Source organism: Hydra vulgaris, chromosome 02, assembly GCF_038396675.1.
Source record: "Hydra vulgaris chromosome 02, alternate assembly HydraT2T_AEP".
Taxonomy (NCBI): Eukaryota; Metazoa; Cnidaria; class Hydrozoa; order Anthoathecata; family Hydridae; genus Hydra; species Hydra vulgaris.
Window position 1 is genome coordinate 30,564,975 of NC_088921.1, and position 14,252 is coordinate 30,579,226.

The 14,252-nt window shown below is 28.5% G+C and overlaps 1 protein-coding gene across 1 annotated transcript in view; it reads right to left on the reverse strand.

The window, feature by feature from the left end:
* Window positions 1–2,651: 2,651 nt before the first annotated feature.
* The window catches only part of LOC136075999 (uncharacterized), a 52,853-nt gene continuing 41,252 nt past the window's right edge, over window positions 2,652–14,252 (reverse strand). The window contains exons 6-13 of the mRNA XM_065789457.1: window positions 3,988–4,050; window positions 3,854–3,916; window positions 3,720–3,782; window positions 3,586–3,648; window positions 3,452–3,514; window positions 3,318–3,380; window positions 2,916–2,978; window positions 2,652–2,829 (exon numbers count right to left, since the gene is read on the reverse strand). Of these exons, the coding sequence (XP_065645529.1) occupies window positions 2,652–2,829; window positions 2,916–2,978; window positions 3,318–3,380; window positions 3,452–3,514; window positions 3,586–3,648; window positions 3,720–3,782; window positions 3,854–3,916; window positions 3,988–4,050 (619 nt within the window). The remainder of the gene's footprint in view (window positions 2,830–2,915; window positions 2,979–3,317; window positions 3,381–3,451; window positions 3,515–3,585; window positions 3,649–3,719; window positions 3,783–3,853; window positions 3,917–3,987; window positions 4,051–14,252) is intronic.

Consider the following 14,252-nt stretch of genomic DNA (forward strand, 5'->3'; position numbering starts at 1 on the left):
GACCGTTAGGTCTTCTTGGGGCACCTAAATAACAGTATAAAAAAAAAAAAAAAAAAAAAAAGAAATAACAAAAGAAAGTCATCAAGAAAGGGTGTTGGTGGTTGTGGTTGTAAAAAACCTGTAAATATTGTAAATAATAAATGTGGTATCAATAGATATAAAAAAAATGTAAATATTGAAAATATCACTAAAAGAAATTTTACCATTAAAGCAGCTGAACATTCTGGAAGTAGTGATGATTGTTTTTTATTTATAAATTTTAAAATACTTATGGAAATGATAGCAGTAGGAAACAAGTGTCAAGAATGTGGGGAAGCTAATGTCACAATATCTAATAGTTTGGATGATAGACGGGGATTTTCTCATAAAATTTTTTACTTTTGTGGAAAATGTAAAAACAAAAGTCAAAAGTATACTTCACCTTTTAGTGCTTCTGAAAAAATGTATGGTTGTAAGCCAAGTGAAATTAATATTCGATTGGTTATGGCTTTTCGAGAAATTGGTAAAGGGCACGAATCGATTAAAACATTTGCACGACGTATGAATATGCACTCAATATCTAATACTGCCTTTAGAAATATTAATTATAAGTTATTTTCTGCATACAAAAGTTCTGCACTAGAAAGTATGCAAAATGCTGCAAATGAAGCAAAAATGGAAGAAATTGTCCCAGGTACACATTTTTGTCGTGTATCGGTTGATGGAACTTGGCAAAAAAGAGGACACTCCTCGTTGAACAGTGTAGTGACAGCAGTAAGCAAAGGAAAGTGTTTGGATGTTATTGTTTTATCAAAACATTGTAGACAGTGTATAATATGGGGTGGAAAAAAAGGGGCAACAGAATACACAAATTGGAAAGTTGCACATAATTGTAAAATTAACCATAGAAAGTCATCAGGAGCAATGGAATCCTCAGGTGCTATTGAGATATTTCAGCAATCTGTAAGTCGAAGTAAACTAGTTTATAATGAGTATCTTGGAGATGGAGACACAGCTTCTTACAAAGAAGTTGTTAACTCCAAGCCCTACGAAGCACAGTTTGGTATTACACCTGTTAAACTTGAATGTATTGGACATGTAAACAAATGAATAGGTTCTCGACTTAGGACACTAGTACAATAATATAAAAACACCTCTACACCATTTGGTGGAAAAGAAAAATTGACAAACAATTCCATCAATTTAATAACAAATTATTATGGTATTGCCATTCAAAGAAGTCTAAATTTAAATTGCACTGACGATGAAAAAATTTACACAATGAAAAAGTGGATAGGTAATATCCTTCATCATTGTTCCAACTTTTCTAACTTAGATAAGCGCCACATGTTTTGTCCACCAGGAGAAGAATCGTGGTATAGTTACAAGAATAAAAAACTATAAAAACACAAAGAGAGGATTAATTTACCAGAGTGGATGTTTCCTATCTTGTCAAAGATTTTCCAAGACCTTTCAAATGATGACCTTCTTCGCAAGTGCATCCACGGGGAAACTCAAAATGCTAACGAGTCCCTGAATAATATCATCTGGATGAAATGCCCCAAGCAAGTCTTTGTAGAAAGATCAATTCTACAGTTAGGTGCATACAGTACTATTCTTCAATTTAATGAAGGTCAATTTGGACTTGTTAAAGTGTATGAAAATCTTGGAATACAGACCGGTCTCTATTTTAATAATATATCTGAAAAAATGAACCGACGCAGCATCCAAAATTTACTTATTAAAACATCAGATAAGACTAAAGCAAAAAGAAAAAAGCTAAAAGCCATCAAGAAGGGTTTATTGGATAAAGACTTACATAAAGAGGGAGGAGAAACTTATTTAGAAGGAGGATTTTAGTTTTAAAAACAAATTTTTTTTCTTGTTTTTTGATTTTCTACCATATCGTTTTTCAAGAAAATCGTCTCACGTAAAACATCATAACTTTTAAATTATTAATGATAACTACTTGAAATTTTCAGGGCTTATTCATCCAGTGTACTGCTAGTGCCTGAGTTTTTTTCAAACAAATTTATTTTTTGTAAGTTGTGGTTAGGGAACTAAGATTAAAGGCCAAGTAGCAGATTTTTCGAAAATACAGTTGTTTTGAAGCATAACTTTTAGTAGAAACAAGATCTTTTAATAAAAAAAACTCACGCACTAGATACAGGTAGCACGCACAAGTATACCAAGTTTGAAAGTAAAATAAGCTTTTACTCATAATTGTGTTTCTAGTAATTCTCATAATTGTGTTTCTAGAAAACTCTATTTTTTGGGGTTATTTTGACTCTTAGAGGCCTATATGTGATCATCAATATATTTTAGGAGATCGAAAATATATATTATTTTTCACACATTCTGTACCTACTTTTGAAAAAATTAATGGTTCATGAATAAAAATAAACTTTTTTTGATTACGTAGGAACCACCTTAATGGATGTTTCAAAACAGTTTGAGGCGTAACACTTTTTCTGAATAAATTAAGCAAAGATTAGTTATATAAAAATATATATATTAAATGAATTAAGAGTACAATTATTTTTCGTAACTTCGGATTGAAATCAAATGCGGTCTTCTTTCTATACGAAAACAATAAAAACTTATAAATATAGAAAAGTTTACTAGTGGAAACAATGTCTAAATATCAAAAAAATTACGTTGTTAGACTTACATTATTTGCCCCTGCCTCTTCCTCTTCCCCAGCTACTGCTTCCACCACCACCTCCGCCACCGCCTCCACCACCACCGCCTCCTCCTCCACCACCACCTGCTCCGCTTCCGCCTCCACCACCACCACCACCGCCTCCACTGCTTCTGCTACCACCTCTCCAAGGATCAGCAAATTCACTTCTATATCAAAATAGAATTCAGTATAGTTATTATTATAATAATATAATATTAATATAATAAAAAGCACATTATAATAAAGATCTTACATCTCTTTTTTTCCGTAACCATATCCGCCATATCCATTGTCGCTTTTATCTTTGTCTTCATTTCTAGGTTGAAGATAAAGTAAGGTTTAATGTTACATTATAAACAAGGTGTAAGTTAAAGCAACAAAACTTACATTTCTCTTTTTCCGTAACCATATCCGCCATATCCATTGTCGCTTTTATCTTTGTCTTCATTTCTAGGTTGAAGATAAAGTAAGGTTTAATGTTACATTATAAATAAGGTGTAAGTTAAAGCAACAAAACTTACATTTCTCTTTTTCCGTAACCATATCCGCCATATCCATTGTCGCTTTTATCTTTGTCTTCATTTCTAGGTTGAAGATAAAGTAAGGTTTAATGTTTCATTATAAATAAGGTGTAAGTTAAAGCAACAAAACTTACATTTCTCTTTTTCCGTAACCATATCCGCCATATCCACTTTCGCTTTTATCTTTGTCTTCATTTCTACGTTGAAGATAAAGTTAGGTTTAATGTTACATTATAAATAAGGTGTTAGTTAATGCAACAAAACTTACATTTCTCTTTTTCCGTAACCATATCCGCCATATTCACTTTCGCTTTTATCTTTGTCTTCATTTCTAGGTTGAATATAAAGTAAGTTTTAATGTTACATTATAAATAAGGTGTTAGTTAATGCAACAAAACTTACATTTCTCTTTTTCCGTAACCATATCCGCCATATCCACTTTCGCTTTTATCTTTGTCTTCATTTCTACGTTGAAGATAAAGTTAGGTTTAATGTTACATTATAAATAAGGTGTTAGTTAATGCAACAAAACTTACATTTCTCTTTTTCCGTAACCATATCCGCCATATTCACTTTCGCTTTTATCTTTGTCTTCATTTCTAGGTTGAAGATAAAGTAAGGTTTAATGTTACATTATAAATAAGGTGTAAGTTAAAGCAACAAAACTTACATTTCTCTTTTTCCGTAACCATATCCGCCATATCCACTTTCGCTTTTATCTTTGTCTTCATTTCTACGTTGAAGATAAAGTTAGGTTTAATGTTACATTATAAATAAGGTGTTAGTTAATGCAACAAAACTTACATTTCTCTTTTTCCGTAACCATATCCGCCATATTCACTTTCGCTTTTATCTTTGTCTTCATTTCTAGGTTGAATATAAAGTAAGTTTTAATGTTACATTATAAATAAGGTGTTAGTTAATGCAACAAAACTTACATTTCTCTTTTTCCGTAACCATATCCCCCATAATCACTCAGTTTATTTGAAAATAACTCTTTGTTTTCCTAAAATAAAAAAAAAGCATTTATATTTTTAAATTAATATCAAAAATTTTCAAAAAGATAAATTAAAAAAGCACAGATTTTAAATAAAAGCTAAGAAATTTGATAAAAGCTTTAAAAAAATCTAAAAGAAAAAGAAAATGTTAGCAAAATTAAAATTACTTCTTGACTTGATTCATCTTCGTTATCGATTCTAAAAGATATATTTTATATGATAATTAGTACTCTGCAAATTTTAAATTACCAAAACATTTAAAGTTAAGGATATTCACTTTGTATCGGCAACATTATCTTCGGCATGCTTGAAAGGAGCTGCTTCGCTCAGCTAAACAACAAGCCACATATTGTTCAAAAATTTGATAAATACTTAATTAGTAAATTATGAAGTAATTATGTCAACTTAAAAATATTATTTTACAATATAAAAACATATATTTGTTAATATATAAATATAAGTTATATTATTTAATTTTACTCACAAAAACTTGAAAAGAAATCAGGAACGTAACAAAAATGCACAAGTAGTTCATTCTCATTGAACGCCACAAATTTTATTTGATTAAAATTATTCATCGTTTTTATACAATTTACTAAATTATCACGGAAACACCCTGAAAGTAATTATTTAAACCAAAAACTCGCATTAATTGGAAAGTGGTAATTTGCAAACAAAAGAAAGTTTCTAAATTTGATTGAATACGATCTAGAGTAATTAAGATTATTAAAACACCTACGAAACACATCACTATTCTAACATTCTTTCAAAACGTATTACGGCAAAGTTAATTTACATGACGTTTTGTTAACTACTTTTAGAAATTTTGTTGAATGAAGAAAGTTTGATTTATTGAAAAAATTTAAGAAAAATACACGTCTACTCTTAGAATTTTTTTTTTTTAAATAAACCGCATTCCACAGTTTTTATAATATACAATTGTATATACACTTATAAAGATGCATTTTATTGGCTATTATAATTATACGAGTTTATATATATATATATATATATATATATACATATATATATATATATATATATATATATATATATATATATATATATATATATATATATATATATATATATATATATATATATATGTATATATCAGTAAAAAATAAAAAAAACACAAATTATATATATATATATATATATATATATATATATATATATACATATATATATATATATATATATATATATATATATATATATATATATATATATATATATATGTATATATTTATAAATATATATATATATATAAATATATATATATATATATAGATATATATATATATGTATATATATATATATATATACATATATATATATATATATATATATATATATATTTATATATATATATATGTATATATACATATATGTATATGTATATATATATATATATATGTATATATATTTATATTTATATATATATATTTTTATATCTATTTATATATTTATATATATATATATATATATACATATATATATATATATATATATATATATATATATATATATATATATATATATATATATATATATATATATATACATATATATATATATATGTATATATATATATATATATATATATATATATATATATATATAATTTGTGTTTTTTTTATATTTTACTGATATTGATTGTAAAATATAACTGAAATTAAGGGGGCGAGATGATAAGATCATCGTCTTCTACTTGCTCCAGTCATTTTTTACGTTAACCATTTTGTAAAAGAAATGGATTTTGACGAAAAAAGATTATATCTATCAATTAATTCTCTGGCCGTTCTGTCCGCATTTCTCTATGCTATCTTCCTAACAAAACTTCTTTTTACTCTAAACCATTTTATTTCAGTTCTTCTGAACTTACTTACTCTTTAGAAAGATGAACTTGTCTTTTACGGATTTTAGTAAATGACCTACTTACGGCAAATACATGGAAGAAGATATATAGGGAACACGATTTATAGGGAAAAAAACACATACTGAAACTTTTGCCAAATGGATAAGAAAGTTTTTTTAAGTTTCGTAAGAGACTGGTTGGTTGAAATTTCTCTAATGGTTTGTTTGCAACTCAATTAATTTTAACTGTTATTTTTATTTTTTTTCCTTAAAATCATTATCTTGCCTTTTAGAAGGCGGATCTTGGTATGTAGCATGACAATTTGCAATAAAATGGTAAATTAGCAAAAAAGTCTGCAAAAAAATTGGTATGTAGTGTGGCAATTACCCAAAAAAGTATTGTATTTGTTTTATATAATCCATAAATACAAAAATGTTAATATATATATTTGACTATCTTGCTTTATATTAACAACACGCTATTACAAAAATAAGTTCTACTCCAGCAATACAAATTACAAAAAACATTGCATGGCAGTCACATGACTCAACACTCAGAGTCATGACAGTTAAGTAATAAGCGATATACTATAGCAACACTCCCCTGCGCAGGGAGCCGTTAAGATAAATAAAGAATAAGTTTTTCATCAATAAATTGTACGTTCAATTTATAAACATTCTCTGAGACACATTCTATTGGGTGATGTTTATTTATTAGTCTGTTAATCCTTAGGTGTTCGTTGTTAGGAATATAACTTACTGTGGCACTTCTTAATTCATTGTCCTCTGATTGCTTAATGTCTTCAACAATACATACTTTCCACAGTATACGGGATTTATTGGAATCTTCTATTAAAACTATATCACCAACTTGAATTAGAGATGAACCTTTAATATTGGAGCTTTTGTGTTGTTCACGCAAATTCTTTAAATACTCATCTTTCCATCTTGATCTAAAATGTGTCAACAGCATTGAAAGATGCTTACTACGTTGGTTTATATTTGCACAATAATAATTTGCTGACATTTCAGGTATAACTTTTAAATTCAACTTCCTTTCAAATATTAAATGATTTGGTGTTATCACCGTGTCTCCAGGTTCTTCATAAATAAAGGTCAATGATCGGTTATTAATGACACTTTCAACTTCAAGAAGGAAAAAAAAGCTCCGAAGACCACGAACAGCACTTGCAGCCGTACAATCAGGACCAAATCTAAAATATTAGCACGTGTACTAAAACATGTGAATAAAAATATCCAAACTTTATTATTAATATGTGAATTATTCAAAAATGTAACATATAACGGACCAGCATAATCCACCCCTGTAAATTTAAAGGGATAATCTAGATTTAATCTGCTTACCGGTAAGGGTGAGGAAATTGGGTAAAAATATGGTTTTCTTTTAAATTTTTTATATACAATTCTTTTTTGATTATACTGTTAATTGGAGTCCTCGCGTCAGGAACCCAGTATCTATACCTTTAGTTCACTAAGGGTGTTTTAACACCATTATGTTTTACGAGGAGCTTTTTCAATAAAAGCTTTGAAAAATAACTTTCACGAGGTAGAAATATAAGAAATTCAGCATTTTATGGCAATGGAGCATTTTCCATTTGCTCTTGATAACGTATTATGCTATTTATTTCTTTAAGTCTTAAATCTTTCCGTAATTGTAAAAAGAAAGTTTTGGTATATACATTGCGTTGAATATGTTTAATCCATAAAGTATTTGTATTGTCTGATTCCTCAGCTGATAACATTGGAGACTTCAACGGAATTGATTTAATAATTCTTGTTTTGAAATTTTTAATGATTCGTAACACCTATGCTGTGGCCCGCAATAATTTGTAATAACTATGAAATTTGGAAATATCAATGATGAAACCGTCTCTTTTGGAGACAGTATGGTGAACAAGACAGGTTAACTCCTCTAACTTCTCTGAATCGTTTTGAAACTAGATATTTATCCTATAAGATATTAAGAAAATCTGATCCATTGAACCAGATTGCCTGTTTCTTTAAGTCGTCAATAAACATCCACGTGAAATAATATCTGCAGGGTTTCGATTCGATTTAACATACTTTCAAGATGTAATATCGTTAAGATTTCGAACTTTATTGAGTCTGTTCTGAACAAAAATTTCGTATTTCTTAGTTTATTATTTATCCAATGAAAACATATTGCGGAATCTGTCCAACAAGTAACTTTATCAGTATTATAAACAGATTTAAGTTCATTTTGTATGTTGTTTAATAATTCAGCTCATAATAAAATAGAACTGAGTTCAAGGCCAGGTATTGTTGTCATACTTACTGAGGCAACACTAGATTTAGAGCTATTAAAGTAGAAAATGAATGAGTTTCATTAAAAAAAGTGTCGTTAAACACATTACCCATAAGCCCTGTTACTAGCCCTGTTCAAAAATTCATAAATTAAAGTGTCATTTTTGTTTGTTCCAAATAAGGCATAGAACTTTATTTTTTTTGTTTTGAATAAATTCATCGTCTTAAAAAGATCTTCCAAGTCCCTACAATTTGGTTCAAATTTTCGAAGGTGAAAACCATCTTCCTTTAAAATTCTTTTTTCACCATTCATAAAATTTTATATATTGATCTACTTCATCAAAACAACTTCATCATCTATTTATAAGTTTATTAACAAAACATGGTTTTCTATTTAAGTATTTTTCCAGGTGTAATTTTAATGTTCCATTAAGTACAAATGGAAACGACGTAATTCTGAACATCACTCTACAAAAGCAATATGTTGCTAATTTTTCGTTCGATAAATTTTTAACAGTTAAATTGTTCAGATTATTATACCATACAAACCTAACATCATCGCGACATTCTTCTGTAAGAATTATCTGAAGAAACGCCTTTTCGATATCTGTGATAAAAGCAATTCTTTAAGATCGAAACCGTAACAAAGTTCCAAAAAGTGACGTTGTCAAAGTAGGACCTGAATATAGCCAATGATTAAGTGATGCACCAAGGGATTTTGCATCAACATCAAGTATCATTCGAATTTTTGTAGTTATTTTGTCAACACTTTAACTGTTAGGGTAAGTAATAAACTTTTCAAAAATTCCATGAGATAATTGATCTTTAATAATATTATTGTAAGAATTAAATAAGTTTTCATCTTTTAAAAATTGTTTAGTCAGAGAATTCATTCGATTGACACATAAAGAATAGTTTATAGGTAACACAAAATGATCATCACGAAATGGTAATTTAACCATATAACAACCTAAATGACTATCAAAATAAGTAGACTCTTTAAAATTGCTGAATTATTTTCCTTACTATCATCTTTATTATCCCAAATTTCTCTTAAAGAAGATTTTATAACCAAATTATCTTTAATAAATTCAGAGTGTACCTTCAAAACATGTACTGCACTTACAAAAGAACAACTTCCTCTCTTATTACCTGAATGACCACTTAATACATATCCTCCTAATTCAAATTTTAAAGCAACTGGCCCAGAATTGCCTCGAATAGTTGTATCATCAACAAACTTCCTGTAAAAACCTGCCCCTCCTTGGATATCAATACTCAATGGACAATTTATTACTTCATCTACTTATATTAGATGCTTTAAATAATTATAATTCTTAATAGCGAAATCAGTATGTTGACCATTTATGGGGGCACATATGTCCTAGACAAAACAAGAAATTAAAAAAAAACAACCAGTAGTACCTTTAACAGTACATTGAACCCTCACTAATACCTCAGTTTCACTCTGATTTCCAAATGTATTAATGATGTTTGTCTTTGTGTCTAACGTTTTTAAATCGAGTTTACTTCACAATGATGGTGAGATGTAACTAACATCGTTGTGAACAACGATCAAATAGAAGATGTGCTGGATAACTATACTTACTTGAGATCACAATGGCTTTTGCTGTTTTCAATAAAACTGAATTTCCATGCTTCGATAACGAACCAGCTAAGTTTAAGCAAATAAAGCATTTCATTTTAGTACTACAACTTTTAGCAATGTACCCTATTATTAAATACTTTAAATATCTTCTTTTCTGTTTTAAAATCTTTCCTCTATCACCTAAACTTATAACTGTTTTGCATCCTTGGGGCTTGTGACTTATATCAAAAAGTATATATTTTAAATAGCCATTAAAATTGGTAAACTTATTTTGTGGTTTCATATCTCCAATCGAATATAATGTTTCTGCAGCAAAGTGTTGAGATTTATTTTTACTAAATTGACTTCTTTTGCGAGCTTGAATCTCAGTTCTTAAAATGTCTAATACAACTTTTATATCCCAGCAGTTTCCAGCATCAGTGAATTCTTTTAAAATAGTTTAACTTCTTGAATTTTTTGCATAAATAATGGTATAAGAAGAGGTCCATATTGTTTGGAATCAATTTCTAAACTCCTTGCTTGAATTTCTATATTGTCATAAGTTCTTCCAAAAGACGATATACATTTGATATTATTAACTCGTTCAATTGACAATAATGTTCTCATATGTGAAGATATAATTGTTTATTATCAAATCCAATTAATGGTTTAGTTGTTATTAATTGATTAATTGTTCATTATCAAATCTTTCTTTTAATAAACTTTATAGAAAGTTATAATTATCACTTGTGCAAGCCTTGGAATAGTAAAATGTGCTTGTCCTTCTAAAAGATTTCTTAAGTTAATTTCTGAATTTGACTTAAGTCTTCATTACTATCTATTGCACACATAAAATTTTCATTGAGCGTTTGCCAATGTTCAGGGTTACTATTAAATGGCTTTAACTTTATAGATGGAAGTTTCATCATTTTCATTCTTTTATAGGATTATTTATTTACTTTTATATATTTGTTAAACTGTTTGAACTAGAATTAAATTTGTCAATAAACTTATTTATTGCAGATAAGTTTGATCGATAAAAAATAACAAAGTCAGTGCTACTATCTGAAGATCTTCTTCTTCATCAATTAAACTTACTATTTCTGGTTTTGAATTTAGAATCTTATTAAATTTGTCAATCAGAGTGTCACGAAGATCAGCCAGGATTTCAATAGAGTCATGAAAGGTACTTAAACTATCCTCTTCATTAAGTATCTTATCTAAAATATGTTTAACTGAGTTGATGTTGGTAGTACGAATTCGAAATTTAAAGTGTGTCTTATATAAAGAATAATATTTGTCAAAATGCAGTTCACCCATCATCACAAAATCCCACATCACGCATCACACATCACACATCACACACCAATATAAATAACCTTTTGCTTTTGAACCGTCTGAATTTATCTTAACCATTTACTCTTGGTCTGTGGTTGCACTTACTCTTAGTCTGAGGTTGCTATTTACGATGATTTATTTAAAGTTAAATCAAACTTTAAACTCAAAGTTAAATAAAATAAAAATATATATATTGTTTCTACCTATGTAAGTTACCAAGTGGGCAAAGGGACGTCCATGAGACGTCCGTTTTGGACCAGGAGAGGTCTCAATTGGACTAAGGGGAGGCGTACAAGGACGTGCCAGTTTAAACGCTTTTCGTCCGTTTAAAAGAGACAAGAAATATACGCGTAACTAAGACGTCACATGAGACTTCCTAAGAAAGCATGTCCGACGTCTTACGGACATCCTTAGGACAACTTATACCCCTTGGGGCGTCCTTGGGACGTCTTATGTTAGGTTTTATTTTCTTAATTAGGGTAAAATCCGTGGTTTATGACTGTGTCAGACTAGTTTCCATTAATAATGCCTAATAATAACTAGAATTCTGTTTCGCTACAGAAAAAAAAAATTATAAAAAAAAAGACAGCAATTAATAATCTGACAATATTTATTAGTGAAAATAAATTCCAAAAACATGCAAAAAGCAAATAAGTTAAAATATTAGTTACTTTTTGAGATATCCTTTGTCAAGTTTTTGATGGATCCAAAAACTTTTCTAAAAATAAAAATAATAAACTTTTGTATGAAATATACTAATAATTTTAATTTTTTACATTATGAAATTGTAAATAAAAGAGTATATTTTTAAATATGTTTATGCAATTTTTATATCATTTATATTATTTAAATACATCTACTTTTTAAATGCAAGTTTTTGATTTGTATAATCAGTTTTACTTTATTAAGTTACTAAGTCAAAGAGTTATTTCACTGAACTTTATGGAGGTCATTAATACTTATTATTATTAGTAATATTATTAATTGTTAATACTAATTAGTATTCATGTTAGTAACACTTATTAGTATGAATGGCGATTTAAAGTAATGGCTGAAAAAAGTGAAAAATGTTTCTTGCTAAATTTAAATGTTAAAAACCTCATTATGCTTTAAAACACAGTAAACTTTTTAGCATCAAGAAATAGACTTTAGTTTCTTAAGTCATTGCCATTATTCAATTGACGGTTACTAAGTACCTTAAATCTTACGGACCAAAACTAGATATTGAAATTACATACCTAGAATGCAGCAATAGTACATTGACTTCGAAAAAGCTCTTTTTCCAGATATCCCATCTTTACAAAATAAATCTTGAACATTACAAACTATCAATGCATCTTTTCCTTTAAGGGCCTTTATAACCAATCCCTATTTATGTTATAAAAAAATGTTGTAAAAATTTATTTTGGTTTATATTTGCTAACAAATTCACCATAAAATTAATATAGAAAGTTACTTAAAAGGGTCAGATTGAAAAATTTTATTTTTCAAAAAGAAAGACTATTGCTGCCACAAGCCTTTTTTGGTTTGTGGCAACGTTTATTTATTAATTTTTTATGTTGTTGCAAAAAGCCTCTTTTTGTAAAAATAGAATTGCAATGAAAAACAAGGAATAGTGAGGGAATTTAGATGTATGCAAAAAATATGTGCAACCTTTTTAAACTTAATTGGAAAGTAAAAATATACAGAATAAACGTTTAGATGGGGGCAATAATAACGGATATACTATGCAAGGTATTATTAACTAAAAGAATAGGTGTGCATAAATTGCAAGAATTTCAAAGTCAAAGAATAAGTGTGCATAAATTGCAAGATTTTCAATGGATTTGCGTTTTTTAAATCTGGAATCAGGACACTGGCTTGAAACTTAACGCTTTCAATTTCAGATAGAAATTCATTAGCATTAAGATCACGAACATATTTTTGACAAAGTTTGTCTCCACATTTCTTCAGATCTTCAACTGACATACTTGCAAGAGAGTTACCATTTAGAAACTCAAAATCTGATGAAATCTCAGCCATTGTTTCATATCTCCAATGTAATTGTGTAACTATACTGTCAAAGACTATATTACAATTAATTTCAAAATCTTTTTCTGGAGGTATGTGTGAACTTTCTTCCCTTGTTTCATCATCAAACATTCTTTTTGATTTTCGTTCTCTTTTGATTGGAAAGCTAGCTTCAATGTCAAGATCTTTTGATATTATTTCAGCTTTTTTCATGCTGTTATGAATGCCCCTGTCTCAAAGGTTTTGTATAGAAGCAATCAGACCAGCAATTTTTTTTGATGCAATATCAATTTTCATATTTTTTGATTGTAAGCTGCGATTCTCTTTGTCAATTAATGTAAGTATCATGTTCCAAAGGTCAAGCCAGTAAAGAAACTCAAAATCAACTTGAATCAAAATTTCTCTAGCTCCGGACCTTGTTTCAGCATTTAGCAGAGAATCATTACTAATTTCTTGTAAAACATTGCAAACATTTGTGATTTGATTATTTAGTGAATGGATAGCCTCCTTTTCGGCAGACCAGCGTGTTTCACTTTGACTTTTTAGGGTAACTTCAAGTGTTTTCATCAGTTTGTCTTATCTGGTAGTAGAACTTGAGAAGAAATTGAATATTTTTTGAAACTTTCCAAAAAATGTAGGGGAAAGGCGCCTATGATGGCATACCGGTCATATTTCCATTAAAATTGGTTTTGGTAAAAAAATAATTAGACCCACATGACTTTACTGACTTTACATTAGTTTTAGTGAAAAAACGTCCCTTTGTGCACAAGTATTGTTTTTATAATCAACAAAAATCGATTTTTGGATGTGCTGTTGTAATTTTATTTCCTTCATATATTTAAGATTGTGATTTTACTATTAACTGTGCAGACATGAAATTTTCATGCATTTTATATTTAAGTTTTGTGCATTTAGTGGAATAGTTACTTTAATTTTATCTTTTGAACAAAGTAGACACGGCTTGTTTTAATGAAAATGATGACTTTTAC